The sequence below is a fragment of the Gymnogyps californianus genome, chromosome 4 (assembly GCF_018139145.2).
Source record: "Gymnogyps californianus isolate 813 chromosome 4, ASM1813914v2, whole genome shotgun sequence".
Classification (NCBI taxonomy): Eukaryota; Metazoa; Chordata; class Aves; order Accipitriformes; family Cathartidae; genus Gymnogyps; species Gymnogyps californianus.
In genome coordinates this window covers 17,133,062-17,153,260 of record NC_059474.1, presented here as the reverse complement: position 1 = coordinate 17,153,260, position 20,199 = coordinate 17,133,062, and the positions used below count along the sequence as shown (strand labels likewise).

Below are 20,199 nucleotides of genomic sequence, written 5' to 3'. Positions count from 1 at the left end.
CTTTACACTGGTACTCTTTGACAGTACCTGGACACTTGACATTTGAATAAAATGTAGTATAGTGTATGTATACTAATCTGTTTTAATTTTTGTTCTTGCATTGTGGACCTGTTCTGCATATATAAACAGCTGTTCCTTGTAAGTTTTTCTCTTTTTTTTTTTTTTTTTTTCCCCCCCTCCTGGGCAAAATGAAACACAGTATGTATACAAGCATAGCATACTGTGTGAACTTGCCTAAAATGAGCCAGTTTTCTAAAACTGATGTTACGATTTTCATTAGGAAATCTAAGTGCAGATTTACTCATTTTCTGATATGCATAAACACAGACAAGCCATCTTAATTTATCTATTTATAAATTGTTGGGGGTTTGTTTTTATAAAAACTGAGTTGGAGTTACAAAGCAAATAAAAAAAAAATAGGTTTACTAGAAAAAAATGCATTTATTTGTAAACTTTTAAAAGAAGAGTATTTTAGTACCTGGTTGAATTTAGAAGAGTAAACATCAAAACAAACAGCCAAAAACTTGTCCAGTTGTTGTTTGAGAAAGAGGAAGGTGTTGCCTACTACCAAATAGCACCCTATAGTTATACATCCGGCTGTTTCAAGTATGTTCCAAGTTGAAAGGAGAAGACTAAACAGAAACTGCATTTTACAAATAGACAATATGTGTAATAAGTGAATTAATCATGTCTTTGTGTATATAAATAGTGTGTATCTAAACTGTAAGTATAGGGTAGCATGTTTGTTCATAATTTGAGGGAAAAAAATGACTTGATCATAATCTCAAGAGTGTTGCTAACTAATTGGAAGGAATTTATTTAAGTAGTCTTTTTTAATAAGATTGAAAATAACTAGTATAGATTCTCAATATAGGCAGTCTAATTTCTTTCACAGTCTTGTATTCCCAAGGGATGGAGTTTAAATGGATTTTGATCTTCTCCTTTGTTAACTTAGTGGCTAATTGTCTTGCTCAGTGTTACCATTTGCAATATTGCATGAAAAGCAAGATTTAAGCTGGCTAGATAAAAAGTGACACATTCATTATAACGAAAGGAAAGAGAGAACTCTGGCTCAACATCTACATCTTTCATCATTAAACTGAATGCTAAAAATAAAGTGTACGTTTTAAAATGCCATTGTTACTTCGAAGCTCAATGTTTTTGTTGCCTTCTTGTCTCTTCCTCACACTTGTCTTCATGGCTTGCTTGTTACATGTGGCAAATGGCTTAATAGCATTTTATAATGCATACATGAAATGTAAATTTCTTCTATGAATCTGTAACAGTGCAATATGTTTATTCTTTTAGATATCAAAAACGTCCTGGAATCCATTGGTTCAAATATCACTACCTTCACAAAAACGCTCCCTGTTCAGAAGATTATAGCAGATTTGACGATATATCTTACACAGAGTGAAGCATACGTTCAAGATTATTTTCCGGTAGTGGAGCAGTACGATTTCTACAGGTATGTACAGGAAATAAGGCAGGAGTGAAGTGCTACCTGTTGTTAATACTTCATAATATTTTAATGTTCTGTGAAGGCAATTAAACCATTAATGATGAACGCAGTGAAACAAAGATGCTATAAGGCAATTGTTTGTTACTGGCATTTTGGTAAAAGCCAAAACTGCAGCTAATCAACAACTGGGTGCTGTTCCACTACAGAGCAAGAGGTAGTTTCTACTCTGTAGGCCTTCAGGTCTTTTTCAGGAAGGATAGACGTAGGTAGATGTCAAAGATGTAATGCATAAAGGAATGGATTGTTTCACAATGCCAGGGTGACTTATTATTTAAGACTTGTTTTTGTTGAGCTGCAGGTAAGTTGCAAGAGCATAGGACCAGAGAGGCCTTGAAGCCAGTCCCTTTTTATTGCACCCTTTCTGCCACAGAGGAGGAGTAGCAGGGATTCTGCTTCATACCTTGTAAATCTTTGTGCACCCATGCTTGTTCCTGCTGGTGTCGTACTTGTCCGTGTGAATGCAGGGGTTGATTATACCTTGAGAAAAACATATTCTTCCTATTTGAGACTTGTGTGACTCCTATAATTGAGTAATAATCTCATATTTTGAAGCATAAAGCTTTTTATTTCATACCATTTAACTTTGTCCAGATTTAGTCGTTTCAGTCCTCAAGCTTATCAAGTTCTCCCTACATTTTGACACTCCACTTGATCCTGTAATTGATAGTTGCTTCTGTCTTTGTGTCATAATCAGTTTCACTGCTACAGAATAAGTGTGCTAATGGCTTTAATGCAATGTTAGATAAAAGTGTACAGAAGGCTGAACTTTAAGAACCTTGCTTATAACCTTACCTTTAGCCCGTTCCTTATCTGGCAGTTTCTGTGGTGAGCCTTAATTTGACAAATTTATCAATATTTTCTTTGAAGCTTAGATTGCATTTAACCAAATAAATATATTGCTTCATTCTGCTACAGTATGCCTCTGTTAATTTTGTATTTAGATTCAAAAAAGTGGAGAAATAAATCTCATCTACATGGCACTTAAATACCCGTTCTTGTCAAACCTAACCTAGTAGTACTTCAAGTACAAATGAAATCAACAAGCCTGTAGTTGTCCAAATTGTTTTCTGTCTATCTCTTTCTTAATTACAGGTGCATTATTTGTAGTTCTTAATAAGTATTCTTTCACCAATGTGCCTGTCAGCATTAGTGTTTTTCTTTCTCTTTATTGGCTATGCATATTCATTACAATATTCCTTTTTCTAATTTTTTGGGTTCTTACTTCCTCTCTACAAAGGTACAGGGAGGAGAAAAGGGAATGTAAGAAATATAAGCTGGGAGAAGTGACGACAGAAGGAAAAAGGAAGAGCAGAGGGAATTGGGAGAGGGTGAAAGGCTGGAATGAGATATAAAATGTGTGAATAAATGGATGTGCTCCAAATATGTGGGCAGATAGAACTGTTATGTGATTTAATTAATAAAAATGAAAGTTCAATTCCTATCCAAGACTTTTCACCTGATCAAGTTCCATTAACTGCTCCATACATGGAAAGCATTCCAGCACAGACATAAAAAGCCTAGGTTTTAATAGTCTTAAATACAGTTATTTACAATTACAAGCCTAACACACTGTGCGCAAAAAGTAGTAAGCCTTACAGTAAGAGCGATTATGTACTTCACGACCAATGGCCAGTCCACATTCATAAATTTCTCCATTGCTTTTTGAGTAAATGACCGTTTGAGCATCTGCCTCCTCTGAGTCATTGTTTGCTCCGCTTGGAGCACTTCGACACTTCAGTACAGTCCACTTGCAGTAACTGGGGTTGGGAACACCTTGTTCCTGTGATGTTTGTTCCCCAACCCTTCGGTAGCAGCTGTCTATAATCCAACAGTGATTATGTTCTGGCCCAAAATACATGGTAGTGTAGGAAAAACATTTTTTAATTGCTAACATTTGTTGCTCAAACAGAACCACAAGTGGGCAAGTTGGGAATATAGTATTGCCTGATGTATTCTGCAGGTCTCCAGTGTGTTCTTTGCATGCTAATAACCAAGCACTTCGGCTTTTATTCCTTAGGTGGCTGGGTTGTCTCATTCTGTGCTGCATGGTGGTCCTGATTCTGGTCTTTTACTATCTTGGATTGCTATGTGGCACCTGTGGTTATGATAAACATGCTTCTCCAACAACCAGAGGCTGCATCTCCAACACTGGAGGAAACTTTCTTATGGCGTAAGTTTCACTTATGGGTGAAATATAAAAAAAAAGGTACCAGTTGAAGGTTGTTTTATTGATTTTGAAGGACGTATGTATGAAAAGAATTTGTTTTGTTATCTATGTATATGTGCTGAAAAAAAAAAAGAGCAAAAATAAATATTGATCTCACGTACTTCCACTGAGGGGCTTGGGGATTTTGGGTTGCTCTTTCATTGAGGATCATAGCTGAAGGATAAAACCTCTGAATCTACTGTTTTAAGGCCAGTGCTGTAGCTAAGGAATTTCTACATAAGCCCATTTGGAAATTGCAAAAACTGGGAACAGGTAATTGAAAATATAAAGGGAATTCATAGCTTTTTAGTACATGCTTTTTTGAGCATTTGCTTGGGAAAAAAAAAACAACATGTGAGGAGACAAGAAACACTTGCCTTTCTCAGAGCACTTCAAGAGATTTGGGGTTGCTTCTGGAAGTTCCCAGTAGTGGTTTAAAGTCATTTCTGCTGGGTGCCAGAGGAGATTGCATCTGAAATCTGTCTGAAACTCCTTTGAGAGCACAAGGCTAGAGAGTTGAATTTAAAAAAGAAAATTGTATGCTTTTGTGGCTCTTAACTGTTAAAAGAGTTTGCATGTCCAATGCAAATGTGAGCATTTTAGATGCGCTTTAGCTGAAGACTTTACAGGGCTGAAACATAAAAGACGTTTCAGAAGGCAAGGACATATTTGGAAAACAGAAGTATTTCAACCATCTACCAGTTTTCATATCTCTGTTACAGCTGCTAACTGTTGGCTTCACTATTACCCCAAGTATATATACTTTGTTCTTAAAAAGCAAAAACTTACTCAACTTATTTCTTTTTCAGTGGTGTTGGATTCAGTTTTCTTTTCTCCTGGGTGCTGATGATTGTCGTGGTGCTCACTTTTGTCACAGGTGGAAATGTAGAAAAGCTGGTCTGTGAGCCCTTTGAAGATAAAACTTTATTCAAGGTGAAGTTATTCAAGTTATTAAACAATGAGTAGCATCCCCATGAGTCCCAATGGTCTTGTCAGTTATGTATGGCATATTATTTTTTTATGGGACACTTCAAGTGAGTTTGGATCTGGTTTTACTTTCCCCTTACGCATGGAATAGACACATTCATCCTTTCTTGGTTTAATTTGCTTTGCAGTGTAAATACTGCATGTCTGTCTTCCTTTGGAGATAAATTTTTCTGTGATTCAGCATTTCTTGGTGATGTGGAGCTTTAATATTCACTTTGTGCACCAGAGAGGTTGAATTCACTGTTTTGCCTGTATTTCCATTAGTGGTTGATAAGCTTAGATGTGGGTATGTGTCAAAAGATCGCATATGAATAAATTAATGAATTGAAAACTTGGAATTATAGTAACATTACTGAATTTTGTCTTCTAGGTTTTGGATACTCCCTACTTGCTAAATCAACACTGGAAAAACTATCTTTCTGGCATCCTGTTTAAAAATCCGAATATTAACTTGACTTTTGAAAAAGTGTACAGGTATTCAAGTTATGGTCAAGATTTAATTCAATTTATACATATTGTTTTTGTGGTATCTTCCATGCTTCATATTTCAAGCACATGCAAAAACCGCATGTGTTGCAGAAGGCATTCTGATTTTCTAGTGAGTCACTAGCAAAAGCAATTTTCTCCTATATGTGAGTTATTAGAGGTAGTCTTAGTGTAATATTGTATAACAATACTAGTTGAGCTTTTTGATAAAATATTTTGCATCTTTGAGACCAGCAGAAATTGTTAATTACTTGCTTTTTTATAGACTGAGCTTCAAAAAATATAGCCGGAACTTTTTTAAAGGGCTGATTTTCTTAGAATATGAAAACATTGTTTATCATTCTCTTAACACTTGGTCCTCAGGGTGTTTTTTAGATTGATGTATGTATTTTTATTTTTATAGTGATTGCAAGGAAAACAAAGGAATTTATACTTCACTTCACCTAGAACACCTGTTCAATATCAATGAATTTCTTAATATTAGTATGGTAAGTAAAGAAAGTATGAGTGAGTGCATGATTATTTTTGACGGCTGGAGAGATGTTTGCTATTAAACACAGTATAGCATGTCTGGGTTTTATGGGATTTTGGTATTTATATACAATACATCCTTCAAGGAGGCAAGAACTGTCCAAGCTAATTTGAAGGAAAGAATTCTGTTTACAAATAAGATGTTTTTTACCAGTCTCAGTGGGCCATGGAAGGTTTTCTGATGCACTTTTTTTATGGGTGCTGATGATAATGTTGGTTTTAATTTTGAAACTTGCATAGAAGGTTCAAGTCTAGCATCTTCCAAAGGCTGCTTACGATGTTTAATGAGAGTCTTGCTCTTTATATAAACACCTTTCTTGGTGTGTTCTCTTCTGATTCCAGTCAGATTTATGTTGATCCAGGATATGATATGCTATGCTCCTAAGAATGGTTCTGATTTCAGTGGGAAGGAGTTGGGATAAAATAAAATCTTTTCAGTTAAGCTGTAATAATACATGACTGCACTGTCATTACATGACTACTAATTTTTGGGTTGCCTATAATACTGATCTTTGTTACAGCAACCCCTAGGGGATCTGTGTTCTGTTCTGCCAGGCACTGTATCCACACTTACTAGATACGGTCCCTGCCCCAAATAATACACAATTAAAATGTACAGGGAAGATTCATTAAGAGGGAAAACTATTTTGATTTTCTGCAACACACTAATCGTGGAGGCTGGGAAGGAAGTCAGGTTTCCAGATTCCTCATCTGTTGCTCTGTGGCCTGTGCAGGACAGGTAACATTTTAGATTTGGGTGCAGTGCAGGAAGACTTCAGGTAACAATAAGCAAGTCATCTTTAGTCACTACTAAACATATTTAGAGGAGTCTCATCCAGTCCTGTGGCCAATACAGCAGACAGTGTCTTTCCTGTCCATAGCTGAGATACTGAATTCTCTACGTTTCCTTGATTAGGGCCAGGGGTAGAACTTAAAATTTTTAAGGATAACATTTCCTGGAGGGGAAAGAGAGTTCTGTTTTATCTCAGTCTCCTCTTAGGAAGGACTAACATCTATTCAGAGAAGCGCGCTTAAAACGTAATGGAAGGCAAGTAATTCCTTGGTAGGAAAGATGCATAGGTAGGTTAGAACATGGCATGTTCTGTGTGGATACTGCAGGGAAGGGAAGAACACTACCTGGTGGATTCTATCAAAGTTAATTGAATTAAACTGATGTAAGCAAAAATCAATGTGTGCTTCTTCATGGAAGTGATGAGTCAGCAAAAGCAAGATGCTTGGAGGGGGGGCTATAGAGGAAATATACACTGGGTGCAAACTAATTCTGTGCTTTATTTTGTTTCCCTCTCAGTATACAGAAGATGTAGCACTTAAAATTGAACATATTCAGATAAATCTCAGCAAAATCATTCTGCTGGATGAAATTGGGAAGGAGAATCTTCTGAATTTCAGCTCTTCAGGAATAGAAGGGATAAACTTTGCAGCATATTTGACAGAGGTGAGACTGTAGCAAACTAGAGACACAACTGGGACAAAGCATAAAATGAAATGTTTCTTTAACAATGGGCAAAACAGAGAAAAATCTGCTTTTGTGTGAAAGGGCATGTTTTGAAGAATCACAAAACTTGGAGCAAAAGCACTTCAGAAGTTAAGGTCAATAAACATGTAAAGAAATAAAGGGTAGACAGAGTAGGTGGTGTGGTTAAGTGCAAACAGTCTGTATATGCAATAACAACATACCCTTTCCCCCCCCCCCCTACTGTTCACATCTTGTTTCAGATCAATAAAAGTGTTACCAAGGTTGATCTTCTGTCATTTGCTAATGACTTAGAAGCAAGAGCAGACCAGCTGGTAAGTTTAATTCACTAATACAATAATACATAAAATGCATCATTTATATATTATATACGTGTAAATACATAGCCAAGTATTTAGACTTCCTATGGGAGAATTCTTGTACTTCAGACACTTAGATACATGATGCATTGTCATGTAAGGAAAAACTTTCAAGAACAAAGTTGCATATGAGCTGTATTTTAAATATTGCTAATTATTGATTTTTGTATGCTAACTGTTGTACAATTTCTGCTTTGGAAGTGTAATTTCCTAAATTCCACTGTTTGCTTAAGAAATGAGGGGAATACTCCGTTTGCATATTTCCTGTTATACTGTGTACATTTTAGGGTCCCAGTTGGAAGAAAAATTGGTTAGATCATGACGGAAAAGATGATTTGAATTAATTTTCTTTCAGTTAGTGAGCAGAAGATTTTGCAATTAGCAATAAAATTAATACTGTGGCAGCTCATAAGGGCTCTAATGAGAACTGGGGCTGTATTGTGGAGAGAGAATGCACAAAAAACAGATCCTCTCTGCTCTGAAGGGCTTTTTGAATGCAGACACATGGACAGTGGTCAGAGGGTATAGCTACAACATTGCCCGCAAATGAATCTGCAGAATGACACAGCTGTGTTAACAGATAGTGAATATTCAGTTGATATGTTTGTATGCATGTCAAGGTCACTTTATTTTTCAAAATGAGAGTTATAGTTTGGACACTAGATTGGACACTGGCCCAGGACAGATTCCTGCATTGTGATGTAGGAGAAAGAGTTATGCTGCACACGTACTACAATCGCTTGGATCACTAAGGGACGCAGACAGCAGAGTGAGACCATGCTGTTTGGAATTTATCAGATATCCATCCCTCCTTCAGGGAGAGGAGGGCACCAGTAGAGGCTCCTGGTGTGTTTACTCCAACTTTTTGCATAATTTGATCACACCTGTTGCATTTTATTTTTTTCTGCCACGTGTGCACTCATGTCAAGGTTAGGCTGCTCATGGTTTTTTTGTATTGTAGTTAGCATCCTCTTCAAGCACTGCAAGTGAGCCGCACATTGCCTGTTTACTCGTGTAGGTTGTCTGCTAACTTGGACAGATACCAGTAGCTTTGGCCACACTTCATTTCCATTTTCAGTTTTTACTGTGCCATTTTGAAGGGTATACAGGTGGGGAGTTTTTCCTGTTGTTTTGGGACTGTTTTCTAAGTGAAAGCTGAGGTTCTTCAAACGTGTTATGTCTTACATAGAATTGCCTCTGAGATGTCTCTTGAAAGGTATATTCTACATATCTCCATAAAGGAAAATATATTGTGCTGGTAGATTGGTTTTTCATTATTTTTTTGTGATAGAATCTAAAGGAAGCATGAGAATTGAGAATAGATCAGGCAGAATAATTTCCTCATATAAAAGACAAATACAATATTAAATGTGTTCACTGTCACAGTGTACATTTTTATTTCTTCCTTGTGATGCTATTTAGTGTAATTATGAAATGTCTTAAAAAAAAAACAAAAACAAAAAACAACCAAAAAACCCCACAACAATATGACGTATTACAAAAGTTAGATTGTTTCAAAATTGATACTGGTTTCCAAGGATATTTTATAATCCCGCTTTGTTATTAGTGATAGCTCTTAGAGTTTACAAGAACAATCAATTAAAAGATAAACTAAAACCTTTTGGAATTAATGAACTTTGGATGTGTAGTTTGCATTTTCTGGCACCTTACACAAAATTCAGCATATGTTTTTACACTGGAAGGAACAAATGGAATAAAACTTGCATCAAACCAAGGGGACAGGGTATGGAGGAGGGAGCAATACCACCTACAGGTGTTATTAGGTAAGTGAATTCAGCTTGTCAGTACAGGAGATGAAGCATCCTGAAGCTGTTCAGTGACCGCAGCTGACCGCTTACACGAACACTTAACAGGAAGCAAACTCATCTCTGAGCATTGAGGTCTGCCATTATTACAGTTCCGAAAGGGAGTTAACAGTGTGTATTCACTGTGTATGCAGTGTGTATGCAGGGAGCCAAGTGATTTTGCCACCAAAAGGAAATGGAAATGTATTTCTGAGAGTAAAATCAAATTTTGCAGTATTTTGCAACATGTGTGAGCTCCAGACAGGCATTTGGTTTTCAAAATCAGGGCACAAACTCGTATCTTCTGACTGAAAGGCAGGAGTCACAAAAATGAAAAATACCCTTCACAGACGCCTTTCCAAGCTACTGGTTGAAAATATTTAAAAATGCCCCTCAGAAAGCAGAGTGTGCCTCAGGGTGATGTCCACAGTGCCCAAAACAAAAGCAAGTACCCATGACTGGGAGATGTTCGTCCCCACCAGGGTGCCGTGCTGCAGGATTCTTGTGATGAAGTCTGGCGTGTGGCGAGTGAGAGGGGGATGTGCTCGCTCTTCTGTATTTAAAGTGACTTAGTGCACCATGTGAAAATTCTCTTCAGTTAAATCTGTGCTGATAATGTTGTAGCCAGAAAAGCAGTATAATATATCTGTTTTGGTTGCTGAGGTTTGAATTATTAATATAGTGATTTTTTCCCTCCTTGTGTTGAGGAATTCACTTTGTCATATCCCATTATTAGCATCAGCTGTTTTGCAGTGGATGAGTATAATGTGCAACTTTCATTGTTCTTTGCTTTGTTGGAAAGCTTTGAGACTACTAAACAATACTGCATAATTGCATTTTTTGCAGCCAAAAGGAGCACTGGAAAATGCCTTAAAAGGACACGCAAACAACATTCGAATGATTCATAACCAGCAAGTTGTTCCACTAGAGCAAGCTATGGTAAAATATTAAAGCAATATTAAAACATATTTGTAGAACATATGAATCTCTAAATCTCTTAAATACAGTTTAGAAAGCTGGACTTTTGCTATTATATAAGCACAGATCACATTTGCATTGTGTCACTGAAGACTAATCTGGTTAAAGTATGTGTTTAATAAATAGTTGCCTACTTATAATACTACTACTTTATAATACTGTCTAAAATAATGACCTTTTTCTTCCTCATTTTTTTCTGTATCTGTTTGTGATTATATATGAATAAAAGAGGAAGCAGGGGAGAACTTTACAAAATTCTAACCTTAAATCACCCATTTTCTCTTTTGCTTACCATTTGTCTTCAGTAGTAAAAGCAGTTATCACTTTCACACTTTATTTCTTTTAGTTAGCAATCACCTAACAGTGTTGGAATTGGAAACTTCTGACAGTTGTATTTAGAGCCAAAGAAAAATCTTTTTTATTGATACTATAAAAGATGTGAAAGGGCTTCTTCTGCCTGATTTGCCAGGCACTGATTTGTATAGTATCAAGCTGTGAATCTCATACATGCTAGGTGTTGCTTTTTCCTCTACATAACATGAAGACTTTCAGTTTATCCTAGCATCTGATACAGTATTTCTGCCCCTATCAAAGCCCTCTTGTAGAAAAGCATTAGGTCTTCTGTTCCACTCTGATTCTATGCTGTTCTTTCCTAATTAACTCCTAATTATTCTCATCTCTTTTTCCTTTTACAAAACTGACTGTCAAGAAATATGTTAAAGCTAGGGTAAGTGCTTTTTCCCTTCTGAAATTGCACAATATAGAATCCTCTGAACACTTGGTTCCGATTTTAACTGTTCTCTCTTCCCGCCAAATAAATCTTACTAAGTTTATTGCTACTAACTTTAGTTAAATCTGAAGTCTTCCAGTACACAATTCATAACTACTTAGTGCTGTCAGTGAAATACTGATTCAACGATTAGAAACACAATATATTAGTTTTAGTACAACTGTTGTTACTATATATAATGTGATATGTTGTATTAGAAACAAAATAATCTATAGAAGATCAAAGCATGCATATAATGTTAAAACAGGTGGGCTCTTACCTGTAGTAATGACTTGAATCTTTCCCCCCCTTTCTAATAGAGCACTTTAAATCAGAGCATTAGGTTACTGAAGAGGACATCATCTGAACTTATGGTAAGCTTTTCTTTCTGGCAACAGGAACGCTTTATGTGCTTTAAATCCATCCACCACATATGCAGGGCATATATTTTCAGCACAGCTTTTTCTATTTCTAGCTGTTCTGTTATTGGAAGAGATTGTAATGCATTGAGGTAGTAACAGGGACTTAGATATCTCTTCTGCACAGCTTTTTCTACCCTGGCTTTCCCTTCCTTACAGAGGAGAAAAAAAGAAAAAAAAAAAAAGAATGTTTGGGATATTTTTTTGAAGTATGAATGGTAAACTTAATTGTAACGTGATAAAATAGACTTCAGCACAGTTCCATATATTGTGTTATTCATGTTCCTAAAAATGTAGTTGTTTTTTCTAGAATCCTTGAATGCAAAACTGGGGGGGGACAATCAAGAAACAAAACGCAAAAATACAACTGAGAAAAGAGAGCTTTGTGATTCACATCCTTAACTACCTCTTGTCCAAAGTCCAGTTCCCACTGGGGCCTGTTTCTTTAGCATTTTACTCATTACCTTCCTGTTTCTGCAGCATCAGCCTTGCTGTGGGAACGTGGATCTGTATAGAGGCTTCCCCAGGGCAGCCCACGTTTCCCCTCTAAGTAGTAGCTAGTGCCTGCACCACAATGAGTGCAGCTACCTTCACGCTTCGCTGGACTCAGGAGAATAAGCAACAGGATGGTTACTTTTCTGGCAGCAAAGCTTTCTGTCGCCACCAGCCTTCCTTGGCTCTGGTAGCAAGAATCCAGCCACACTAGCTAGCACTTAAGAGTCATAGTCACAACAGCTTGATGGGCCATGCCTACCTCCGTTCTTCCCATTAAGTTTTTCACCCATCCACAGCAGCAGACCAGCTAGATTTCTTTTAGAATCTGTGATTTGAACCTGGATAGGGAAGTAAGAAGCCATGAAATAAGATATTGATAAGAAAAGGATGATGTTTGACCCTTAAGTATATTTAAGAAACATCTCTGCAGTTTCAGGCTGTATGTACATTATCCTTTGTGTGTGTTCTTTGAGATACTTTATGGGGTTGTACATATATTGAAGAAGTGTCTCGATCCTTTTGGATATTGATTAGGAGCATATTCTAGCTGTATAGAATCATACTCTAGTAATCCAGAGTTGTGATAGTATATGGCCCACTGTTCTCTTCCTGTGCACTGTGTGTGCCTGTAGTGTATATACATACATTGATGAAAGTATTTCTACACTTAAGGAAAGGAAAAGAGACTGGAAGAGAAAGCTGATCTAGTATATAAATTAGTTACATAGGTTCCAGGAAAAGATACTGTTCGTAACCACTGATACCACCCTTTTTTAGTAGTGAGAGAATTTTGTCAGATGATCATGAATCGTTAGGCAGGCTCATGTTCTGTCTGGAATTGCATGTTTTGTCAGGTTTTGACGGGACAGTGACGCTGGTTTATCAAGAGAATAGGTTCCCGACAATGGCTGCAGAGCCGTTGTAACAGCCTGAAAGGGATTTATTTATATTAAATGCCATCTCTTCCTCTCCAGGTTAAGGTGAAAAATGTCATTAGCGCTGTTAATGCTGCCCAGCTTCTCATAAATAACAACGCTTCCCTAGTTATTGTCCAGGTAAGCTTTATTTGATTAAAGTACATTAATTTATGATGTCATGGAGATAGAGGTTCACTTACTTTTGTTCACTTACTTTTGTCTGTTCCTAGGAGACAAAAAAGTACATGGATACCATAGTTGGCTATTTTGAGCAATACATTGAGTGGGTCAAGGAGTCGGTAAGGTGCATTTAATTTACTTCATTGACAGAAGCTGCATTTAAAAAAAACATTATAAAGCTAAATAATAACAATAATAAGAAAAACGTTACTTTGATAGTATGTTTTATAGTTTCAGTTTGTAAAATATTTGTACTTATTATGAAGGGGAAGACTTATCTTCTGTAAATAGTTTTGTTGTGTTTGAAGTAAATAGAAATGATGAGTTGTGTTGATTGGAATAAAATGCAAATTTAACATAGTATCATTTTTCCAGGACTAGCTTGAAATCTACTATTTGTGCTAATGCTGCACTGAGCCTGACCTTGCTTAGTTCAAATTGATGTCATTAGCATCTTGTTTTATTTTTCTTTCTTCAGCTGCAGCCTTTGAGAAAGTAAGCTGATGTTTTAAAGATGTTCAGTTGATAGCATATCCCACTGGAATTTATTTTGAATTTGGATAGGGTGAGAGATAACAATTTAGTAAACAGTATCTGTAACTGTAAGCAAGTTTTGAGATTCTTATTTTATTCTGTTAGATACTTCAAACTGTATTTTTTTTAATCTGTGTTTCAGATTGCCATGGAGGTAGCAGCATGCAAGCCTGTTGCCAATGTGATAGATACAGCAGTAGATATTTTTTTGTGCAGCTATATAACTGATTCTGTGGTAAGAAATATTTTCTGTTACTCAGAAGTGGGGCATCAAGTGGGAAATTATTTGAACATAAATCTGCGTTTAATTATTCTGGCTAGACTATTCTGAAGTATGATAATAAAGTATCACATCCAAAGTTATGCAAGGAAAAAATATTGTGATCTGGATCAAGTCCAAAGCCAAACCAGTGCTGGACTTGTTTTAGGTTCCCATTAAACTTAGGATTCTATTAGCAAGAATTCTGTAAAATTAACTGTTCTTACTAAATTTCTTGCAACTTGCATTGCAAAGTAAATACAGTACTACTGGTTTGGAATAAAAATTCTGGAAGGCGTGGGTTTCAGTTTGATGGCTTGATTCTGAACCACCTTGAAATGGAAAAGCATAAAGATCTGAAGTTTCAGCTGTAACTATTTCTAACTTAAGGGGATGGGGTGGGGGCAGGAAGTAAGTGAGAAATACCAAGGAAGAACTTTCTCAAGTATCTTTCCTGGAATCTAGAAAACCTGAATGAGGTTTTATCACTTGACTTGTAGGAGACAGATCTTGATTCATTCCTGTACAGTGGAGACTTTGAGCATGACTGGTAGCAGTATATAAGGGCGATATTGGCTTTTTCATCTTGCCAAAAGAGCTTGGAAAGATGACAGCATGTATTAAAAACAGAATAAGAAACCACATGCCTGGAAGCCACCTAAAACATCTCCTAGCTATTATTTAGCTTTATGGCACTTTTAGCCAGGTCCTAATCATACCAATGTAAATGCATGTAACCAGTCAAAGCCAAAGCATTCTAACCTTGATAATGCTTAACCTTGATAATGCTTAACCATGAAAACCTCCTAACTTGCCAGAATCATGTTGTACTCATTGATGATCTCATATGTTACAGAGCTTCTGTTCTCCTTTGTGTAGCCACTAACCATCTGGTGGGAGATGGACCATGATTTTCCTGATGATATAACTTAGCTGAGTCACTTATAAGTCAAAATGCCTCCAGCCAATACAAACCAAATTTGAAAAATCATCATTTTAACATCTGGTGATAAATCAGTTCAACTGTATGATAATGAAATTAGTTACACAAACAGGCTGCAGTTAGCAAGTTGAAAAGTATCTTGAGAAAGTGCTAGAAACTCAGATTTTGACAAGAACCGCAAGAAAGACAAATGCTTTAAAATATCAAGAAAGGAAAAAGAAATAATGTGGCTAGTAAATTAATGCTGAGACACAAAATTACTTTCTAGCCCAAGGCTGACTACATTGAAATAACTTCTTAGAGCACTATGGCTGTGTAGCTTTGAGCAACTTTGGACGTATTCCTGTTTGGTTACATTTGTAAGACAGTGGTGTTCTTACTTTAGTTCATGGTGACAGTGGAGAATGCTTATCACGCCCTGTTCCACACTAGTATAAGGAGCCTCAGGTGGTCCACAAAGACCAGTGCCGCTAATTTCTACTGTGTTCTTCCAGTTACAATGCTTAGAATATCAAGCAAGGATTCAGTACTCTTCTGATAAATTTTCTCTGTGACCTTTTTTCCCTGGATTTTGCTTTGTTTCAGAATACTTTCTGGTTTGGTTTGGGAGGCTCTTCAATATTTTTAATTCCTGCCATAATTTTTGCTGTAAAACTCTCCAAATACTATCGCAGAATGGATACAGAGGATGTATATGATGAGTAAGTATATACTCCAAAGTAAGCTAAATGGCAAATGGATTGAAATGTTTTTTCTAGTGTCTCACATGAAGGCGCTATAATCCTTAAACCTTCTGTACTGTCAGATTAGAACTGCATGTTCTTGTGAAATACTGCAGGTTTGGGTTGGTGCCTGCAAAGTGCTTCATGCAGGTGGGCTTTGGTTGCCTTGACTTGCCACGATTCTGTACAGATATTGCTAGCTCTGAGAAACTTATTTCAGAATGAGATCTTCAGAGCTTCGTGTACAGCGTTTATGTAAATACCTTCCAAATGTGCAAGTGATTAGCTTTGCTAAGTAACCTCTTAAGGTGAATTATGCCTGCTTTGTAATCTCCTTGAATTAACTATTTGCTTTCTTATTGTCTTAGTTATTCCTAACCAGTCTTTCCTTTTTCAATTGCAGTTCCTCTGTCTCAGGGACTTGGCATTTTACTTTATGATAACTGTTCTTACATATTTTCCCATCAGTTTTGTTTTTACTATTTTCTTTTCTACTCTTTGTTTTGCTCATTGTTCAGTTAGCCTGTGCACTGCATTTCTCAAATTTCACACTGATCATTTTTCATTACACATTCACAAGTCAGTAGAGCAGAAACAAGCATGCACAGCTAAAATTACTCACTTATTAGTGTCTAGTTAATTACTGCTCCTTTTCTGTGTTTTTTTAGTGTCGAAACTATACCCACGAAAATGTAAGACACTTTTGCTGGTATTTGTTAAAATTATTTTATTCAGGTGGGAGGGTTTATATTTTTAATGTAACTTGTTACTTCAAAAGAGGTAACAGGTTCTGTTTCACCAGACTTTATAGATTATACTAGAGTATCCAACTTAACAAGAATAGCAAAATAATTAATTAATTTTTGGAGAATATAAAAATATTTAAAAATGTAAAATTATAATTATGCCATAACTCCTGAATGTTACAAAGAAAAAGTTATATTCTATTGTACAGACACAGTTTATCTTTGCATATAATACCATCATCCATGTACATGTCTTAGAAGCCATACTGTACATAGTGCATCTTATAGTTAACATGGTCTTTCTTGGTGTATTTATTTTATTACAGTACAGAAAATGGTAATAATGGTTATCATAAAGAGCATTTATATGGTATACACAATCCTGTTTTTACAAGGTAAACCAAGTCTGAAACTGCATGCCTTCATGTGCCCTTACTTAATCTGCTATATTAATCACCTGTCCAATTTTCTGCACGTTTTAAAGTGAATCACTTAATTCTTTATATATGGGTTTTTTGCATGATTACTCACTATAGCAAATGCTGTATGATTTATATTTCTCAAATATTCTTTACATAACAGCAGATAATGTAGTAATTTCCAGCAACTTAACAAAGCAATTTCCTAAATTTGACCTTAAAATCCAGGTAATTAGGTACTTATCTAGTGCAGTGGGTGGTCCTAAATTGATAAACATATTAAAATACTCTGATAGCAGTTGAAAGTGATAGGATGGGATGCATTCTTACTCCTAAGTTGTTTTATTTTTTAGATCATGAGGAGAAGAGCTTTTCCTGTGCAAAAGGCAGGTGATCCAGGGTATGCAGAAAACATGAACAGAGAAAATGGGTGTTTCTGCATGGGTAGGACTAGTGTAACATCACAAAATAAGAAATTCAAGTTATGTTTAAAAAGGAGGAGATGTGGGTTCTTTTCTGTCTCTACAACTTCTGTGCTGTAAAACCTTAGCTAGTTGTGAGACTTTCAGTTTCCATAGGAATAACATAGGATGTCCCACAACTTCAGTATTTGGGTTTGCAAAATATCTGAGTTGCTTAAGGAAGGATCTAGTTTATGATTGAAATCTGTAGCTCACTGTGTCTTAACTTGCAACTTCATGACCGAAAGTATAGCTTGAGTATTGGCAGAGAAGGTATCACCAGTCTTTCAGTAATGGGTAAATACTAAGAGAGCTCAAAGTTTGGAAGTCTTGCCAGATTTCATGGCTGCATCAGTTGTATATTATTATTTATTAGAACTGTATTTACAATAATTATTTACTGACCAAATCTTGATTCCACATTTCCTTCTGAAGGAAGTATTTATATATAACAATGTTTTTAATGATATTTATGATCACAATTGTCATGGTCTGTTCTGCAGCTTAAGGGTACTCCCTAAATTAACCTACAAGCTGTTTAATTCAAAAGTACTCTCCACTGGCATGTCTAAGGACTCTCAGTTTTAAGGACTTTCGATATTTTATGTAAGAGGAAACTAATAATTGCTCAGGCCTTAGAAATTCCTTTCTGATCTTTGAATCTTTAATATGAATGTTAGTACTCTTGAGGTTCATAGCATGTTTTCTGTGATATTTCAGTGACTGATGAATAGTTTAATACAGTGTTTCTGAATAAGCTAAAAATTACTAACACAAAATAATCTTTTAAACAAAGACCCACTAGTTCAGTCCTGACTTCCTTTTCCTAAATTTTAAGTTACTCAAAATGGGCGTCCATAATAAAATGTAGGGATTCAGTCTGAAGCAATGCTGTCTTCTGATGTGCTAATTGAGATAATTTGAAAGACTGCAAATTATGAGATACATGCTTTGAATTTCTCAGTCTGGGATTCCCATAGCAATAGAGTCTTGGTTTGAATTTTCATTTCAGCAAACTCTTCGCTTTTATGCTATCCTTGTTTTTTCTCATTTCCTACAAATTATTTTGGGAGATACTTTGAGAGAGATGACTTTGAATAGATCTCTGTACACCTGTACTTTTGCAGGTGTAAAGAATCCTGTAGTGGTTTTTTTGTCCTTCGAAATCAGCTGGATTATTTTGTTGGAAAGAGATGCAAATATCTTTCTTTATAAATATAAGATATGTAAATACAAGTATGAGATCTATATGAGGTATATTTATATTTGTATAGATATCTCACACTAGTGTTTTTATATACATGCTGAAGATACAAATAACCTCAAATGCAACCACCATTTTTATGAGAGCAAAATTGGAGGCTGGATTAAGTTCTCAAAGAGTGGTGTTGAATAGGTAATCCAAGCATTTCTTTCTATCATGAAACAAAGATAACCGGAAAGGTTGGTGGAGAAAACCATGAATCCATTTCTTCTTGTTCGAAAAATTCTTGATTAAATGGCTAAAAGTTTGAGAACAGTTTGTCTTTGTTTCACCTTAGTTAGACACGGTATTTCTGTTCCGTTTGTGGGCAAAAGAAAATTATGGTTTTGGTTTGTGTTTTTTCTTGTATAGCTCTGTGGAACAGTGGTAACATATACTGGAAACATTAAGGGGTAAGTAATAAGCTTTTTAAGTCAATTCTAGGTCTATTACTACTTTACTATTTTTAAGAAGGCTGCTCTGCTTTCTGTAACATGAATGCTGTAAGGTTTAAAAATAAAAAATAAATTATTGAACCTTATTGATGTTCATATGAAAACCTATGCCTTCATTCTGCTTAAATTACATTATAATTTTGTCTTCATCAAACTTTCCTGAATTTTTTTTGTGATTATTTCCAGGCTATATAAATGAGGCTCAAGATTCTTCTACAGGAATATATCATTATTCTTCCAAGTGTATTGGCATTTGCATTCATCTTCCAAATCCTGAGCCACTTGTTTTGTCACCCATACTGTAAATCCCAAATGTACTATTGAATGTTATGCCATAAACTACTGTACAGAATATTTTGCGATCAGGGCACTGCCTCTCAAATACCACTGTTCAAGGCTTGAATTAAAATGTTTTTTGTTTTTTACTTTTTTACACTGGGCTTTCTACCTTACATCACAGAATATAAATTAATTAGATTAGTAGCCTTTGCGTAGCAATCCTCTGACAATTGGTCAAGTTCTTATATTAAATTGTTGATTTGTGTTAAATACAGTACATACACGTTTACATTTTGTATACAGAGACTTTTGTATATACATTTTTCTTAAAACTTGTAAGTGTTTAGTTAAGATTTTAATATTGTATAATACTCTTCACAAATGAATTTACCAGCATGATCAGTGTTGCTATTTGGTGCTCTTGAATGACCACTTTGGACTAAATTTGAAGTGTAATGGGATCCACAGTGTCTCTTTGTGTCTCTGAAAAGTTCAGTTGCAGTTTTGTTTTCTTCCTCTTTTTTTAAATTATTTAATATTTAGTCGTTTTTGCAGTATAGACCTAAAAGGGACTTTCTGGAGAAGTTTGTTTTGAAACTCTTTGGGTGGGAGGGTTGGGAGTGTGCGTGATGCGTAATATAGCAAAAAAGCTAAGCTTTCTAGAGTTCAGTAGTACTCAAAAAGAGCATGAGAGACGTCATACGTTGGTGATTTTTAGAATGCTTTACATTCTCTGTCTCCCTTTTCCTCATTCACACTCACTTCTGTAATGTCCTTACTAGTATCACTGTTAAGCTGTGGCTTTTTCGGGGGGCAGTGATACTATTTTTGCTAAATGATTTCAAAATATGATTTCAAATATTGAAATTCAAATGTGTTTAGCAGTTGGAGTTAACATTTGTACTATTAGAGTTATTGCCTTGAATTTAGGCATACAGTTGCACTGCTGAATTGTGAACAGCAGAATTCATCAACAAGGCCAAAAGTAT

General features: G+C 35.8%; 1 protein-coding gene across 1 annotated transcript in view; it reads left to right on the top strand.

Moving 5' to 3' along the window:
* Positions 1-19,787, top strand: part of PROM1 (prominin 1) — a 65,688-nt gene extending 45,901 nt beyond the window's left edge. Inside the window, exons 12-28 of the mRNA XM_050895540.1 lie at positions 1,309-1,468; positions 3,540-3,692; positions 4,538-4,661; positions 5,086-5,189; positions 5,605-5,689; positions 7,042-7,188; positions 7,470-7,541; positions 10,238-10,330; positions 11,459-11,512; positions 13,027-13,107; positions 13,200-13,268; positions 13,826-13,918; positions 15,471-15,586; positions 16,276-16,299; positions 16,680-16,748; positions 18,849-18,889; positions 19,118-19,787. Of these exons, the coding sequence (XP_050751497.1) occupies positions 1,309-1,468; positions 3,540-3,692; positions 4,538-4,661; positions 5,086-5,189; positions 5,605-5,689; positions 7,042-7,188; positions 7,470-7,541; positions 10,238-10,330; positions 11,459-11,512; positions 13,027-13,107; positions 13,200-13,268; positions 13,826-13,918; positions 15,471-15,586; positions 16,276-16,299; positions 16,680-16,748; positions 18,849-18,867 (1,463 nt within the window). The 3' untranslated portion in view covers positions 18,868-18,889; positions 19,118-19,787. The remainder of the gene's footprint in view (positions 1-1,308; positions 1,469-3,539; positions 3,693-4,537; positions 4,662-5,085; positions 5,190-5,604; positions 5,690-7,041; positions 7,189-7,469; positions 7,542-10,237; positions 10,331-11,458; positions 11,513-13,026; positions 13,108-13,199; positions 13,269-13,825; positions 13,919-15,470; positions 15,587-16,275; positions 16,300-16,679; positions 16,749-18,848; positions 18,890-19,117) is intronic.
* The last annotated feature ends 412 nt before the right edge of the window (positions 19,788-20,199 follow it).